Genomic DNA, 15,406 nt, shown 5'->3' with positions numbered 1-15,406 from the left:
CTCACAGCCAAAGTGAGAGAGAGAGAGAGAGAGAGAGAGAGAGAGAGAGAGAGAGAGAGAGAGAGAGAGATAGAGAGATAGAGAGAGAGATAGAGAGATAGATAGATAGATAGATAGATAGATAGATAGATAGATAGATAGATAGATAGATAGATAGATAGATAGATAGATAGATAGATAGATAGATAGATAGATAGATAGAAAGAAAGAGGGGGTGCACCGGTACCGGCGGGGATTGTTGTTAGCTTCTGCTGCGCTAACGGATATAAGAAGCTGTTTCTACAATAATGTGGAGGGAGAGTTCTGTCCTGTCAGACTGAGAGGCTCAGTGAGGTAAAGGACTCTGAGTGTTTAGATAGTTCACTTTAGTCTAAGTTATCTCAGTGGGTCTCAAACGTTTTGATCACAATTTATGTAAGCAAATATTTCAAAGGGACACCTTTATAATTATTAGGATAAATAAAAACAGGTTTGAAATCATTCCAATGTATACTATAGGACAGTCAACCACTTTTTTTTTTTTAAACTGGAGAGATTTAAAAATATGCATAAATAAATCAATGTTAACTGATAAAATAAGATATGAATGAACCACAAAAATAAAACAAGTTAGCCTACATTTATTTGTTATTAGCTATGGTAGGTTATTGGTTATGTTCACATACAAACCGATCTTTTTCACATGGGTGTTTAGAGTTGTATCCCCTAGATCAGTCTCTAGTAATTGGCCGCTCAAAGTGCACCAGATTGAAGTATTTTACTTTAAAATGTTACAAAAAATCTTCCCGGGGGGGCACCCCCGGACCCCTTTAGAGGATGTGAAGTCCACCCCCCAATTAAAAACATGTTAATGCAATACTAAATACATTTGAAGCCTTTTTATATAAGCTGTCCACCATATCAATACGTTTATCTTTTTGTAGTGTATTGGTCTTTAAAATCTTGCCTAGGACAGCAAATTGGTCAGAACCAGCCCTTGTGTCATCCCCACAGCACCCCCCATTTGAAACCTGTTCCCACGGCTATGTTTCTAGCCTTGTTTGGTCCAGTCTCGGAAACTTCTACGAGACTTATGTCAGGATCACCAGTGTAGTGCCGAGAGAAGGGAGTCGGAGGCGGTGCATCGAAGGTGCAAAGTTGGCAGCAGAAAAGCACATGTTGCCGGCTTGAAACCAGGGAAGCAAAGAGGAAGAAGCAAGGAGGGCACACAATAAGTACAGTCAACAACATATATGTCCGTGCGTAAACAATACCCCCAACCTGTAGTTCCATGAGTGAATTATGTTAACTAGTTAATTAGTGATCACTACAACTTCTACTTTAAGTATATTTTGATGCTCAGACTTTTGTATCTCTTCTTGAGTAACATTTTGATTGCAGGACTTTCAGCCTAATACTTTTACTTAAAGGTGAGGTAGGTTAGGTAATTTCGGAGAAACCAGCTCCAGTGCGCTAGAATTTGAAAATACACAACCGGAGAAAATCTGCAACTTCCTTACAAAGCCCCTCCTCCATCACACACGAACGTGCACATGACCAATGAGGGCGCGAGATAAGTTTGTGCACAGATGGAAGGCTGACTGGCAGTTAGGCCATCCAGTTATTTTAGCCGGTGCGGCTAAAATGATTGGTCATGCTTTTTACAGTACTACGGCTTCCACAGATGAATTTTTTTTAATGGATTTTTTGTCAAAGCACTTCAGATATTCATTGCTGTCGGGATGTTAAGAGCATTCCATGGAATAACAAAAAGTGTATCTCGAGCCGGTTTCTCAAACTTACCTACCCCGCCTTTAAAGGGGACCTATTATGCAAAATGCACTTTTTGATATGTGTCCCCGGTGTTTCAGGGAACTCACAAAGTGTCAGAAAACAAAACCCTCTCTTTTTTCCTCAGTTCCCACATCTCTAAAAAAAAGAAAAAAAAGAAGGGGGGAGCTAACAAGCAGATCCAGAATTTTCGCTCCTATAACCTCAGTGATGACATCCGGCCTATATTCTCCAGCACACCTGAGACGTCCCAACCTATCGTCTCCATATACAGTCAGAGCTGAATGTCTGTGTATTCAGCAGGATGTCTTCTGGAGCCACTAAGACTAAAGTTGTTATATATTATATATAATACATTTAATGGCACTTTTCTAGCGGTAAACACTGAAGAAAGAACATGTCAAGCTATGTGCTGTATCAGAAACAATGCGCGGCGTGTTTTGGGAGTAATATGCTGTGTTTTTACATTAGCAAGCATGCTAACACTCAGAGCTAGCCATGGAGCTAACACTGTAGGCTACTGGAGAGAATATGCAACCCAGTCTCACAGAATTTCGTGTTATAGTCACGACATTTAATCTATTGATTCGTGTTCACCAACACGATTTTCCCCTTTTTTTTCGTGTCACACAGAATGATTTTAAAAGCAATGTATTTCTATTGGTAGTGTGTTTCGTACCTGCACCATGTCTTTTTGTTCATGTCGGACTTTTTTTGCCGTCCGCGAGGAAAGGAAATGGAGCTCAGAGCCTCAGAATACTGAAATCTGTATTTTTTAAATCTTTTTTTCCTTCTAATTTGTTATTCTTTTCTAAATAACACACTGTTATTTACTCAACAATAATACACAATTATGCTTGTTTTTATTTATTCGCTTACTTCTATAATCTTGGGCTTTTTAGCTGTTCCTCAGGAACTGAATTTAAAAATAAAGTCACCGGAAACAGACGTAGGCCTATATGGGACATTTCGAGCATATGGTGTTAATGAGATATGAAATCCGAAAAACATTTCAGAGTTTAGGATGGCCGAAGACACTAAACTACCCATAATCCTCAACTCTCGTTTGGGACTACAGTCCCTTTGCTTGACAAACCCCGTGATTAATCTTCAAGCTCTGGGATTGAATGTTGGAGTGGCAGTGCGCCAAGGTTACGTCGAGCGTCAAACAGCACTTTGAAATGGAACGAAACCACGGCAGACTATCCAAAACTGGACTCGAACGGGAAGGTGATTGTCAAGTGCCAACAATCAGGCGAGATATTTGATAGTTGATGTTTGAGAAGACTAAACATTTATCTGCAGATCCCTATAAAGTATATTCATTACTCGTTATTCTCTACTAATAGTTAATTGAAGACTGTATATAATGGTTATTTTGCATATCCCTTTCAAGATTTTCAAATGTTTATTGACATATCATATACACAACTACGTTGAAGTTATGCAATGAATGATCAACTTGGGTCACAGTTTCCTTAACAGTGCATTACAAAACATCTTTCAATATGTGTGTATACCATATACTGTATATATAAATGGACGTAGTGTCCGTGACGTCACCCATAGGATTCTGCAGAGTTGCCGAGAAGCCCGGAACAAACTACCCAAATCATACACGTCTGCAGAAACGCTTACTATTTTTAAATCGAGACTAAAAACATATCTCTTTGCCGCTGCTTTTAATTGAGATGATCAAATTCGAACTACAGTATGCCTCTTAAACATTGTATACCTGTGGTGTTTTTTTAATTATTATATTATCTTTGCTTTGTAATGCCTGTTGTAAAATGCCATTATATAATGTGTTTTTACTGTATTTATTCCTAAAAAGTCTTTTAATTTGTTTTGTAAAGCACTTTGAATTGTCGCGTACAGAAAAGTGCTATATAAATAAACTTGCCTATTGCAGAGATCACTCATAGTATCTTCTTGACTTTTTTATATTCTATATTTCTATCATTGACCTTCTACTTTCCCCCTATTTTGAATGTACTCTTAATATTTTTTTCATCAAATATAACATATTAAAAAAAGGAATCAATAACGCGCTTTAATCACTAGGCGGTGCACACAAGGTACACACAGCATACAATGCCATAATAACTTTATATTATTAGTGTAGGACACTTATGTATGTATAACATCTGAAGATGTGTAGTTTTATTCATGTTTTCACATAATTTTACAGGATATTGCTATATTATTTCTCATGTTTTACTTCATCACATTAATATCTGATTTGTAAAACATCATAGACAGAAAGGTATATCCGTCATTTAATGGTAAGCTATTGAAATTCTGATTTCATAGATGTGTCTCCCATCACCCAAAACCCCTGACTATTCTTTCAACTCAGTATTTACATTCTTATATTCAAAGAAAATCAGTAATATCTTTAAAAACTACAAGTCCCTGTCTATCAACTGTGCACTGCTACCTATCTTCCAATTGGATTAAATATAAAAGTCAGCCGAATTAGTATTGATCCTGCAAGGAGACGAATTGTGTGAAGAGAAATTGAAGATGTTGTTTAATTGCTGATATATTTATGATCCACGTCACGTATTCAGTTTCGGCGGCATTTCTTCCAGTTTGTCTAGAAGTCTTCTAATCAGGGCTCTATAAATAAAGAACTACGACAGATGTGTAATATTTAATGCAGCGGAACTGTGTATTAAAATGCCATTATGTGAAGACTTCCAAAGAGAAAAGCAAGCACACTCGGAACAAAGTATTATTTTCATTTTTTAAATGTTTTTCGAATTTCATATCGCATAAACACCATATCCCAACGTGCATTGCGGCTAAACAATCCATATTGAGTAAGAACCAAGACTGTATATATAAAGTATACGGTATGAATATATATTCTTACCTATATAAGGTAAGAACATGTTTTTATGAACCACACAGCTTCTGGTCTTCCAAGACCCGACCGGACAAAAAGACGTGGTGCAGTCACGAAACATACTACCAATATAAATACTTTGCTTTTAAAATCGTTCTGTGAGAGACACGAAAAAATGGGGGAAATCGTGTTGGTGAACACGAATCTACGGTGGCCCTGAGAGGCCAGGGTGCTGCAAATAAAAGAACGCTGCAAATAAAAAAAACGCTGCAAATAAAAAAAACGCTGCAAATAAAAAACGCCGCGATGCAAATAAAAAAGCCACAACGGAAGTGAATTACCGGGGACTATTATTGCTGATGCACATACGACGGAAGTTAATTACCGGGGACTATTATTGCTGATGCACATGCGTTTTTTTTATGCGAGAGAAGAAGAAGGCTGGGGGATCTCCGGGAAACATCTCATGGGTAAGTTTATAATGTTAAAGTTACACAGGATGTAGATAATATCTGTCGCTGCCGTATTTATGACTTTAAATGACGTTATTTTGTGTGTGGGAGCAGATTATGTGTGTAGTGTATAATGTTAGTAGAACATAGCTACTTTTATCTGCTAACGTTAGCTGTTTTCTAAACAAACGGATCTGAGCCGACCGGGACTTAAAGATGATGCTAAGACACACAAAGTAAGTTGAATATGCCTTTATTCAACAGACGAGCTCGGGTCCTCTCCTCAACATGCTCTGAAGGAACAACTTTTACTGAATTAGGGCTGGGCAAGTTAACGCGTTATAATCGTTGCCCAGCCCTATATTGAATACATACAAGTATAGATCTTCACTAACATCCTGTAGTCAATCTTGACTCCATCAACATGTCATCTAAATGTGCCTGTCTAGAGATAAATGAGGGTCTCTTATCCTGCTTAGAGATAGAGAAGGGTCTCTATCCTATCCAAGACGTGCTTCCTTTGAGAAGTGTACTGGCTTTAAATCTTTCTTTTTTTTTTTAATGTATTTTGACATTGTAGATGCATGGTTCAGATATTAAGTGATTGCAGCTGATATCTGCTGTTAAATTAGTGTCAGCTGTTTGCAGGTAACATTACCTGCTGCAATAGCTTACCAAGTAGCTGTTACTTAATTGCAAATGAATAACATTCACATTGCTCTTTTTCCACAGGCAATGTATTGTCCATATTGTGGGACTGCTGGGTGTTTTGGGAGGTTTTGCGGCTCCTGTGGCAGCAACATTGAATGTTTGGCTCCCTTTCTCGAAGATGGTAAGCTCCTCCTTAAAAGTCAAGAATTTCACCAGTACAGTGATAATGTCTTATTTGTATATGATTTGTTGCCATTTTAATATATGCTATACACATATTATTGTCAGTCATGGCAATTTCAACATGATTTAGAACTACTGATAAAAAAAAATGCCAACAAGTAAAAAAATCAGGTGAAATACCAAAGTTGACCAATTATGTGCTCCTTCATGTGCTGAGGGTTGAGCCTTCTGATGCGTTTATGCACAAATACAGGCATTAAAAGGGTACCTTTTTGTTTGCTACCTCTAGATTGATATGTATTTTTATCCTTACCAATTATGTAAGTATCCCAATATGTTGTCCTTTGCCTGTTTATTTCTCTTCTTTTTTGCTCCTCATGTCTGGAATTGTTCACGCATTGAACATACTGAAAACATACACTTATGCATCAAACATTTCAGTTATTTTCCTCATTACTGATACATTTTCATTTTTTTCTTAATAGGTTTTTTGTTATTAAGTTTCATTCCTAATGACACTGTTGTCTTTTCCCTTCAGTCACTGCATCTAATGAAGGAATCAAGGCAGGCCTCATCCACAAGTACTTCACGGAGGGACACGCTTATGAAGTGATACTTGATTTTCTAGAAAAAAGACACAACATTTTTCTTAGTCTGAGGACCTTAAAGAGGAGGCTACAGAACGCTGGCTTAACAAGAAGGACAGACTACACTCCCATTGGCACTGTACACCAAACTGTTGCACATGAACTGAGAGGCTCGGGTCGGCTGTTGGGTTACAGAGCTATGTGGCAGACATTGCAACAAAAGTATCACCTGACAGTAAAAAGGGAGGATGTTAGACAGACGATTTCCAGACTAGATCCATCTGGTGTTCAACTTCGTTCCAGGCGAAGGTTTGTCCGAAGGGGATACGTCACAGCAGGACCAAACCAAGTGTGGCACGCTGATGGATATGATAAACTTAAACCCTTTGGTATTGCCATCAGTGGCTGCATCGACAGGAAAGTTATGTGGCTCAGGAGTGGCAGCACTAACAACGATCCGGGCATCATTGCGCAGTACTACCTGCAGTGTGTATCGGAGTTTGGACTACTTCCAGCCCGCCTTCGCACTGACTGTGGAACTGAAAACGGCACTATGGCAGCCATTAACTGCACATTACGATCTCAACACACAGATGATTTTGCAGGAGCCCTCAGTCACATGTATGGTACCTCAACTGCAAACCAGCGCATCGAGAGTTGGTGGTCTTTCTTCAGAAAGCAAAGGTATAGCCTTTTAAGGTCAGGTCCAATAATGTGTGTGTGTGTGTGTGTGTGTGTGGGGGTGTGTGTGTGTGGGTGGGGGTGTGTGGGTGGGTGGGGGTGTGTGGTACAGAGGTGCCCAAATACTTTAAATCTATCTGGATGAAAAAAATTGTGAAATTACATTAGAGCTGTACACTAACATTTTCCCAAGGGGGTTTATGTGCTCCCAAATGAAATAATGTAGGAGCGCACCAAGAAATGTTCAACATCTCTAGAAATATTGTGACTTTTTACTTGAAGTTGTCTTTTTTTCATGAAATACAAAAGTTTTGAATTCCACCATTAGGACTCAGTTCTGGATCGAGCTCTTCAGTGACCTTAGAGAGAGGCACCTCTTCAATGGGAGCCATGAGCACAAGTGTCTGCTGCGATATGTGTTTTTGGGCATCTTCCAAAAAGACCTCGATGAGTACAGACAGCTGTGGAACAACCACACCATCAGACCTGTTCGCCTGTCTCAGTGTCCATCAGGTAAACCTGATGCCATGTACCACCTGCCTCACAGGTTTGTATTCAAATTGTTTGGTAATATTACTTTAAAATATATCTGACTTCATATAATTTGGTGTATCAGCCCAATATGACAAGTTTGTCACTTGATAAATAACGTGATTCATTTAGTCTGAAAACTCATTATTTCAAAATGATTTCAAGTCTTAAACGACTAAAAATGGATTCCAACACAAAACCTAAATCAGAAGATATCCAAAGCTATTCTGTCGATTTATCTTACTCAATTCCAAAAAGTACCTTGTGTTAGAAAGTGAGTAGAATGACCATATTTGACTGAAAGAGCTGCTGTCAACCTGAGATTAATTTCTCAAGTCAAAGCTCTTTGTTTAGGATTTAATTAACGAAGAACTGACTCAATGGAGTTTTAGTTATAATGCTTATCTAGCATGTTTGGGGGGTTAAATTATCCATTTGTAATCACTTGACTCATGTTTCAATTTATGACTGGTCATAGGTTTGGCGGAAGGGAGTGTGGATTTCCAGTGTCCTGGGAAGCCCTACACCACTTTGATGGCATCATGCAAGCATCATCCCAGTACAATTTGTGTGGTGATGAGAATCTGGAGATGCATTTTGTGGACTTGCAAAGACGGAGTGGGTTGGCTCCACCAGTGAACTGGACAGCTGCTGTTCAGAATTACATTTCCATGAAAAACATGTCTGGAGTGTAGAATACATTGCCCCACCAGCCCCCCAGAACCTTTTTTGTGTGTACAAGTTTCCAATGTAGGTTGAATATTATTTAGAATGCTGCAATTCTGAGTAGATAAGTCCAGTGAAATATTCAGCTTGTATCTTTGCATAAGTCATTAGACTGAAACCTTTCTTTGTTTAAATAAACATACAGCATATTCATGTATTTTGTAAAACATGTTTAGTGTTACATCCGTGTTATCAGTTGAATGGTCGATCGTCAGAAGATTATACACCTAATATTTTGGTAATTGATTTTAATTTTGAATATAAGCAGGTTCCAGCCTCTAAAATGTGAATATTTGCTGGATTAATTTGTTCTCTGTGAGGCTTCACTTTCTGACATTTTAAAGACCAAGGCGTGTCCGAAATCACTCATTCACTACTCCCTACTCCTTATATAGGGAATTCTATATAGGGAGTATTGAGTGATTTCAGACACAGCCCATAACAAATTGATGAATCAACAATAACATTCATTCATTGCATCAGTCACATATGCTACTGTTATTTCTGTTTTCACAGTGGATCTGAGAATAAAATCTTGTGAACCAGCTACAGCTGTGTCATCTTTGTAGCCAGTGTGTAACATATGCTATACGTAGAAAAACAAGTCCTTACGTTAAAATGAAACACTTTTAAACCATTTAATGAAGAGTCATTCAGCTTTACTCTTTCACAAAGTCCATGTAAAAACATGTTGATAAAATGGGCAAAACAAAATTTGCACAACAAGGTGCCTTTTGCAGTCTTTATTTACTGTTTATGTAAATATTTGTAAAACATCTTAACACATGTTCTGAACTCTTGATTTAACCACGGTCTACCTTACCTACCTAACGAGAATACAATAACAATACAATACAAATGTGTGGTGTTGTTCACATGTTAGATATGAAATAGGACAAATCTGCCATGAAAAATACTCACATCTCTCTTACGTCACAACATTTTGGTCTGACAGATCGCAACATTAAAACAACGGACTGTGTAGCTACTGTGTGTGGGAACATTAACTTTTACCACAAGTTATTTAATTGTTTAAAGGCACCCAAAGCCGGGGGAATTATTAATGCCAAAGTTCATGTTGGCTTTGAAGGCACCATAAGTGTCCAAAAGAGGAAGCTTTAAAATGTTGGCACAGGTATTTGTCATTGGGAATGTTGACGTTGTAGAACATAGGAACTGAAGGCGTGGCAGAGGACTCATACCAGCAGGAGGCACACATGGCACACCTGTAGCGAACATTAACACCTCCAAGGTCACTGAGCTGTCATTTTCTAAAAAGTAGAGAACATTGGAATCAATTGACAGTAAATACTATCTACATCAACACCGGAACTCTTTATAATCTGTGTGTATAAAAATCAGACAAGAGCAAATTGACTAACCTTCACAATCGAGAAGATAATCTGCCCAGTAACTCATAGCTTTCTCTTCCTGAGCCCTTCTGTTGCTTCCCTGTTGACTAAATTCAGGCTGGAACAGATTTTCCATCTCTGCAGCAGACAGCTTCACATCGGCATGACAGAGAGCAGGGGTCAGGACCGTCGGATGCTGCTGCAGAGCTGTCAGAAACTGCAAACTTTCAAGTCCAGCCTTGAATCTAAAATACAATTAAAAGATGCATGCAAAGATACATGTGCATCATGTAGAAGTAAGTAAGCAAGAAAATGGGACAACAGCAACACGTTTTTCATAATTATTTTAGCAATAACAATGAAATACAAAAACCTACCTTTCGATTGCAGTGTTGTTCCTGTGGATTATGTACCACTTCAGGTAATCCTCTACTATCATTCTTTTTTCTTCACATGACCTGACATGTCTGAAGCACCCAGCAGTCTGCAACATGGCACTGTTCCGTATCATCAAGTCCTGAAGGATCTCCACTGAGGGTGAATTCTGAATCTAAAAGAAGAGATAACAGAGTCCCACACATTTCAAATATGACACGTAATTATAAAAAATGGTAATGCCAGAAGTATATCTTGAAAGAATGGTTTAAGTGGACAAAACTCTCTCTTTACCTATTCTAGAATTTCACACCCTTCTCATACCTCTTGTAGGACTTTCCCTATCTCCTCATCTTTAATGTCTCCGACAGATGCCTTGAAACTGCTCTGCCCTGAGATGTAGCTGACCAGATCCTCTGACAGAAAATTAGGACCTGGTCCACCATGCACAATGGACACAGCAATCATCTTCCCTGCTAAATAATACTCATCCTCTCTGATAGCTGTCCAAGATAATGCAGAATAAAGAAATATTAAATCAGTTTCTATATTTGAAAACACTGCAAGGTTGAAATATGGGTTCTTTTAAAACATTATACACAAAACAGAACCTGTTGAATTGTAGACCAGGTAGCGGCTCTCCACAGGTCCATCAAATATGGGCCGTTTGTTCAGCTCTTTCATGAGAAGGGAGAGGAATTCTCTCTTGGGGCCACCTGTATCGAGACCTTCCTCAAACCTCCCTTCATCGTCAGAGAATTTCACCAGGATGTCTTTCTTTTCTGAGAATGTTGCCCTTTTGAATCCTCTGACTGCTCCATCCCAGATGTTCGAGCGACAGATGTTAAATCTGCTGACAGCTCGATGGTCAATCTCTAGGGCCAGGTTTGCAGTTATCTCAGAAAGTGATTGCTGGTCCACCCTGTCATCAGATAAATTATGACCATGTTAAATGGTACACCATAGCACACATTTTTGATCAGGAAAAATAACAACCACAGTTGAAGTAAGGGTAACTTTTCTCTTACTTTGTATCCTCTGGAATGTCATGACTGCACTCAACACTGTCTGAGTCATCCTTATCCTCTATTACAATGGGCGCATACAGCTGAGTATATTTGCTGAGAAATTGACATACACAAGTTTACATTGTTGATGTTTTCATATAAAACATACTTGAATTGTAGAAAGGAAAGTATAATACCTATAGCACGCAGTTTCCAGCACACCTCCTGATGTTCCTGGGCCCTCTTGTGAGTCAGAAAATAAGACCTGAATCACAAACCATAACAGGGATAGGACAGGTAAGTTGAAGTATTTTAAATCATGGCTATCTGAAGGCTGATTTAGAAAGAAAAGACTATTCTAATGTACACAAACGTGGATCTCTGGGTCAGTGTGACACGTTATTTCATGTAGTTTAAGACATTAATTGTGTGACAATATTTCCAGACAAGGCTAAATGTGAACAAAAGACAATGTTTTGGAGCCACAATTACCGGAGCTGCTGAATCACTGCCTGACTCTGCAGGTTCCCATACCTGGAAGTAAAAAACAATATATCAGTGTGACACTTCAAATTTGACAGAACTAGAGCTTAACACATTTGAACATAAATATTGAATTCTATTATTCTAACAGAAAGTGTATGTGATTTGCGCCAGGGGGAATGATCCTTCTTACATTATTACTTTCAGTGAAAAACATACACATTATTATGGTGTGATTTTGCAGGGATCTGCACTAAATAAAGTTGTTTTCTTAAGTTTGTATAATATGTGTAAGCCAGGACGCTGCAACATTTACCGCAATTTAAAATGCTATTTTGGGACATGTTTCATCGTAAAAATATGCCGTCTATGTGAAATCTAGAAACATTTTCACTTCCAGATAGAATTTACAATATAAGCGATCTAAGATACAACAAATGTAGTACTCACTAATGTATCAGCTGCATTGAATTCTGCAGAAGTTGGACTCATGATGATCACCTCTGAATCCGATGAGTTGGATTCAGAGCTGGTTTCCTGAGCTGTGAAATACAAGAACAGGTATAAGAGGATTTTAGACTACTCAGAACAACAGAGTGCTTTCCTTGACAAACAAATCAATTTAAAAAGCTCTTCTTGGTTGGTAATTAATTTCACAATTACTTACAAGATGTAAAGAAATCTTCAGCTGTACAAATGTACAGTGTGATACGTTGGTAGGCCTTCCCCACTACCTCTTTGTACTCGTTTAGAGTGAAGGGTACTTCTGTTCCTGGTATATTAGTTATCTTTGTACCGTCAGGGTAGAGCAGTACGTAGGGACCACCATGTAAATTTCTGTCGAAGGTCTTCATTTTTTGCTCAGCAGCTCTCTGCAATTCGTCCGCATCCGACTCTGGTCGCATCAAAAGGGGAAGTACTGTTCCTCTTACAGTCTTCAGTACACCATCTTTCAGCCTCATAAGGCCTACTGAAATCTACAGAGAAACAACGAAATAGGCGACTGTTAACTAGTTCAGTGACACTATAAATACATGACAGAATGGACTGTCGGCAAATTATTAGTCTATCTCAGCAAAAAAATGTACCTTCACAACCTTCAGGTTGTCTTTTGATGGTGTTTTTTTTTTCTTAAAACCTGCTCGTCTCTCCTTCTCTTTTACACTCCGGAAAGTCCGGAATAACTCCAGTGTGCTTTTTCCTGTAGCCTCTGCTTGAAATAAGAGTCCAATCAATCGTCAATGACAAAGAACAGAGAGACATAGAGTGTTCTCACCCATACTCATAAGATATAGAGTGTACATTGCCTAAGCCTAATTCAAAAAATAAAAAAATAAAAATTACCTCCACTTGTGCCTGTTTTATCAACATCACACAGGAATTTGAGGTCCTTGCCACATGAACAGCAAAAGGCTGATTTAGAGTCCTGCTGCTGTCCACAAAAAGGACAATACATTATGACCTGCAAGAAAACAAATAAAGTATCATTAGGTTGCTTTGCGCTTCAATTGCATGAACATCTTTCTATCTATCTATCTATCTATCTATCTATATATAAAGCAAGAAATGTCCGTGTGTGTGTGTCTGTGTGTGTGTCTGTGGCTCGCATATCTCTCTGACTGTTTGTCAGATCGACCTAAGCTTTCGGATATGGCTTGCGGATTGCATGATGATTTGCATCCTTCATTTAGAATTTTTTGGGATTCATTTTTCTAAACCTTTATTTTTGACGAATCTACGCGCTCCGGTACGCCCCCCGGACAACATTGCAAGCAGCAATTATGGGAGCCAAACAATCGGTCCGCTTAGTACAGGCACAAGCTTTGAACGGCCATGCCCCGAACGGGCACTGCACTAGTTTTTAAATAACACTAACACATTTGGAAAGACTAATCAGTACTACTTTCAACGCTGGCTTAATACAAGGAATCTCCCAAAATGGATTGCAAGTGTGTCTTAATCACGACATTCCCCACTGACAAGGGCAAGACAAGTTTCAGGCAGTTAAACACGCAAGAATACTGTGAGTCTGTGAGTGTGTGTGTGTGTGTGTGTGTGTGTGTGTGTGTGTGTGTGTGGTCTAGATTTAAAACGGTTCAAGCTGCACGGATAAATCGAGCAGAATCAAACAGTTTTTACAGACAAGCAAACAACTTGAAAATAGCTTTCTGCAGTTTTGATCAAAGCTATGTTCTACTAACATTATACACTACACACATAATCTGCTCCCACACACAAAATAACGTCATTTAAAGTCATAAATACGGCAGCGACAGATATTGTCTACATCCTGTGTAACTTTAACATTATAAACTTACCCATGAGATGTTTCCCGGAGATCCCCCAGCCTTCTTCTTCTCTCGCATAAAAAATACGCATGTGCATCAGCAATAATAGTCCCCGGTAATTAACTTCCGTCGTATGTGCATCAGCAATAATAGTCCCCGGTAATTCACTTCCGTTGTGGCTTTTTTATTTGCATCGCGGCGTTTTTTATTTGCAGCGTTTTTTTATTTGCAGCGTTTTTTTTATTTGCAGCGTTCTTTTATTTGCAGCACCCTGGCCTCTCAGGGCCACCGTACGAATCAATAGATTAAATGTCTTGACTATAACACGAAATTCTGTTAGACAGAAAAGGTTTGGGCTCCATACTGTTTCAGTAATAAAGCTTGGTTAGTGGTTAGGAGCATTACATGCCATTTAATCACTGCAGCATTTAGCTGAGATCTCCCGGTAGCAGGGGAAAGCTGCGTGATGCTACAAAGGGGTGGCTATCAGCAGAATCAGCCTGTTTGCAACAGGGCTGCAAAAGAGGGGTATGAGCCAGTGGCGTAACAAGGTTGCGATTGGCCCCAGTGGCATATCTATCGACGGTGCAGCCGGTGTATCATGTGATACCTTGCGTGACGAGCAAACCGTTTAATCAACCTGTACTGTATGTAGCTAGCAGCAGCAAGTTCGGCAGCATTATAAAAAAAATGTACTAGCTTGCATTTATAATGTACAGCAAACCAAAGCACAAGAGCGGCGCTCAAAAGACAACGGACAAGAGAGAACAAGGAGATGTAACAGCTAAACTGACGAAATTAGACCGTTTTTTTGTCATACATCGTCCTCGAAATCGAACGCTAACGTTAGCAATGTTGAAGTGCAACGGGAACCGGAAGCTAAAGATAGCTCACCTGCCTCACCACCATCATTGCCATCTAGCTCCACAAGTGACAGTTTGTCTCTGGCAGACACATCATGGGAAATCAGACTGACATATCGTCAATTTACACTAGACCTCACAACTATTTTCCATAATTTGTTCATGTTTAATATAATATTGGCTATATCCTGGACAATGATATAGAATTCTCTTTTCTTTTCTTTTTTGCTGTCACCTTCAAGGGTTAGGTTATAGGGTGTCCTTGGTATACTTAAAGAAAATAGATTTCTTCTGTCAATGAAGGTACAAGGTTAAAAATGTAAGTATTCACAACAATATACTCAAAATGTATACACACACAACAGTACATTCAAAGGCACACATGTCTGTTCTTGTTGTGAGTATTTGTACAATGCTTTGTATTTGCCAGTAGGCTATGCCATAAAGCAACTTGAATTTGAATCTGACAGCGAGAAGGATAAGATCCTTCAATTTATTTACTTGCATTTTTGCTGCAGAGCTTTTCTGAGAGCGGGATCGTTATTTGACACGAGTGCTGCTATTACCTTAAAGATCTGCTGCTGGAGGAGCCTTCCAACGACCAGC

The 15,406-nt window shown here is 38.9% G+C and overlaps 2 protein-coding genes across 4 annotated transcripts; one reads left to right on the top strand and one right to left on the bottom strand.

The window, feature by feature from the left end:
- Positions 1-4,851: 4,851 nt before the first annotated feature.
- Positions 4,852-8,979, top strand: LOC307028273 (uncharacterized protein). 2 transcript variants are annotated; one of them, XM_079663141.1, is made up of 5 exons: positions 4,865-5,091; positions 5,806-5,905; positions 6,446-7,178; positions 7,504-7,722; positions 8,185-8,979. In XM_079663141.1, exons 1-5 carry the CDS (start codon positions 5,044-5,046, stop codon positions 8,399-8,401), a joined length of 1,317 nt encoding a protein of 438 aa, XP_079519267.1. In that variant the 5' UTR covers positions 4,865-5,043; the 3' UTR covers positions 8,402-8,979. The 2 variants fall into 2 exon arrangements, with proteins under 2 accessions (XP_079519268.1, XP_079519267.1); XM_079663142.1 differs by lacking the exon at positions 7,504-7,722 and having other exon boundaries at positions 4,852-5,091.
- Positions 8,980-9,056: 77 nt separating this feature from the next.
- Positions 9,057-14,106, bottom strand: LOC307028272 (G2/M phase-specific E3 ubiquitin-protein ligase-like). 2 transcript variants are annotated; one of them, XM_079663139.1, is made up of 13 exons: positions 13,968-14,106; positions 12,994-13,111; positions 12,738-12,859; positions 12,317-12,626; positions 12,100-12,191; positions 11,659-11,700; positions 11,364-11,431; positions 11,188-11,280; positions 10,771-11,081; positions 10,484-10,662; positions 10,162-10,334; positions 9,815-10,029; positions 9,057-9,703 (listed from the first exon to the last, which is right to left on the bottom strand). In XM_079663139.1, the coding sequence occupies exons 1-13, from the start codon at positions 14,013-14,015 to the stop codon at positions 9,465-9,467; spliced, it is 2,010 nt and encodes a 669-aa protein (XP_079519265.1). In that variant the 5' UTR covers positions 14,016-14,106; the 3' UTR covers positions 9,057-9,464. The 2 variants fall into 2 exon arrangements, with proteins under 2 accessions (XP_079519265.1, XP_079519266.1); XM_079663140.1 differs by having other exon boundaries at positions 12,747-12,859.
- Between the last annotated feature and the right edge of the window lie 1,300 nt (positions 14,107-15,406).

Source organism: Notothenia rossii (genome assembly GCF_949606895.1).
Source record: "Notothenia rossii genome assembly, chromosome: 2".
NCBI lineage: Eukaryota > Metazoa > Chordata > Actinopteri > Perciformes > Nototheniidae > Notothenia > Notothenia rossii.
This window is presented reverse-complemented; position numbering and strand designations above follow the sequence as displayed.

Coding starts and splice junctions, on each gene's coding strand:
- LOC307028273 (XM_079663141.1), top strand. CDS start 5,044: ATGCGAGAGAAGAAGAAGGCTGGGGGATCTCCGGGAAACATCTCATGG. Junction 5,092..5,805: donor CTCCGGGAAACATCTCATGG/GTAAGTTTATAA, acceptor CTTTTTCCACAG/GCAATGTATTGTCCATATTG. Junction 7,179..7,503: donor TCTTTCTTCAGAAAGCAAAG/GTATAGCCTTTT, acceptor TTCCACCATTAG/GACTCAGTTCTGGATCGAGC.
- LOC307028272 (XM_079663139.1), bottom strand. CDS start 14,015: ATGCGAGAGAAGAAGAAGGCTGGGGGATCTCCGGGAAACATCTCATGG. Junction 12,192..12,316: donor TGAAGATTTCTTTACATCTT/GTAAGTAATTGT, acceptor TGTATTTCACAG/CTCAGGAAACCAGCTCTGAA. Junction 10,030..10,161: donor AACAACACTGCAATCGAAAG/GTAGGTTTTTGT, acceptor ATTGTATTTTAG/ATTCAAGGCTGGACTTGAAA.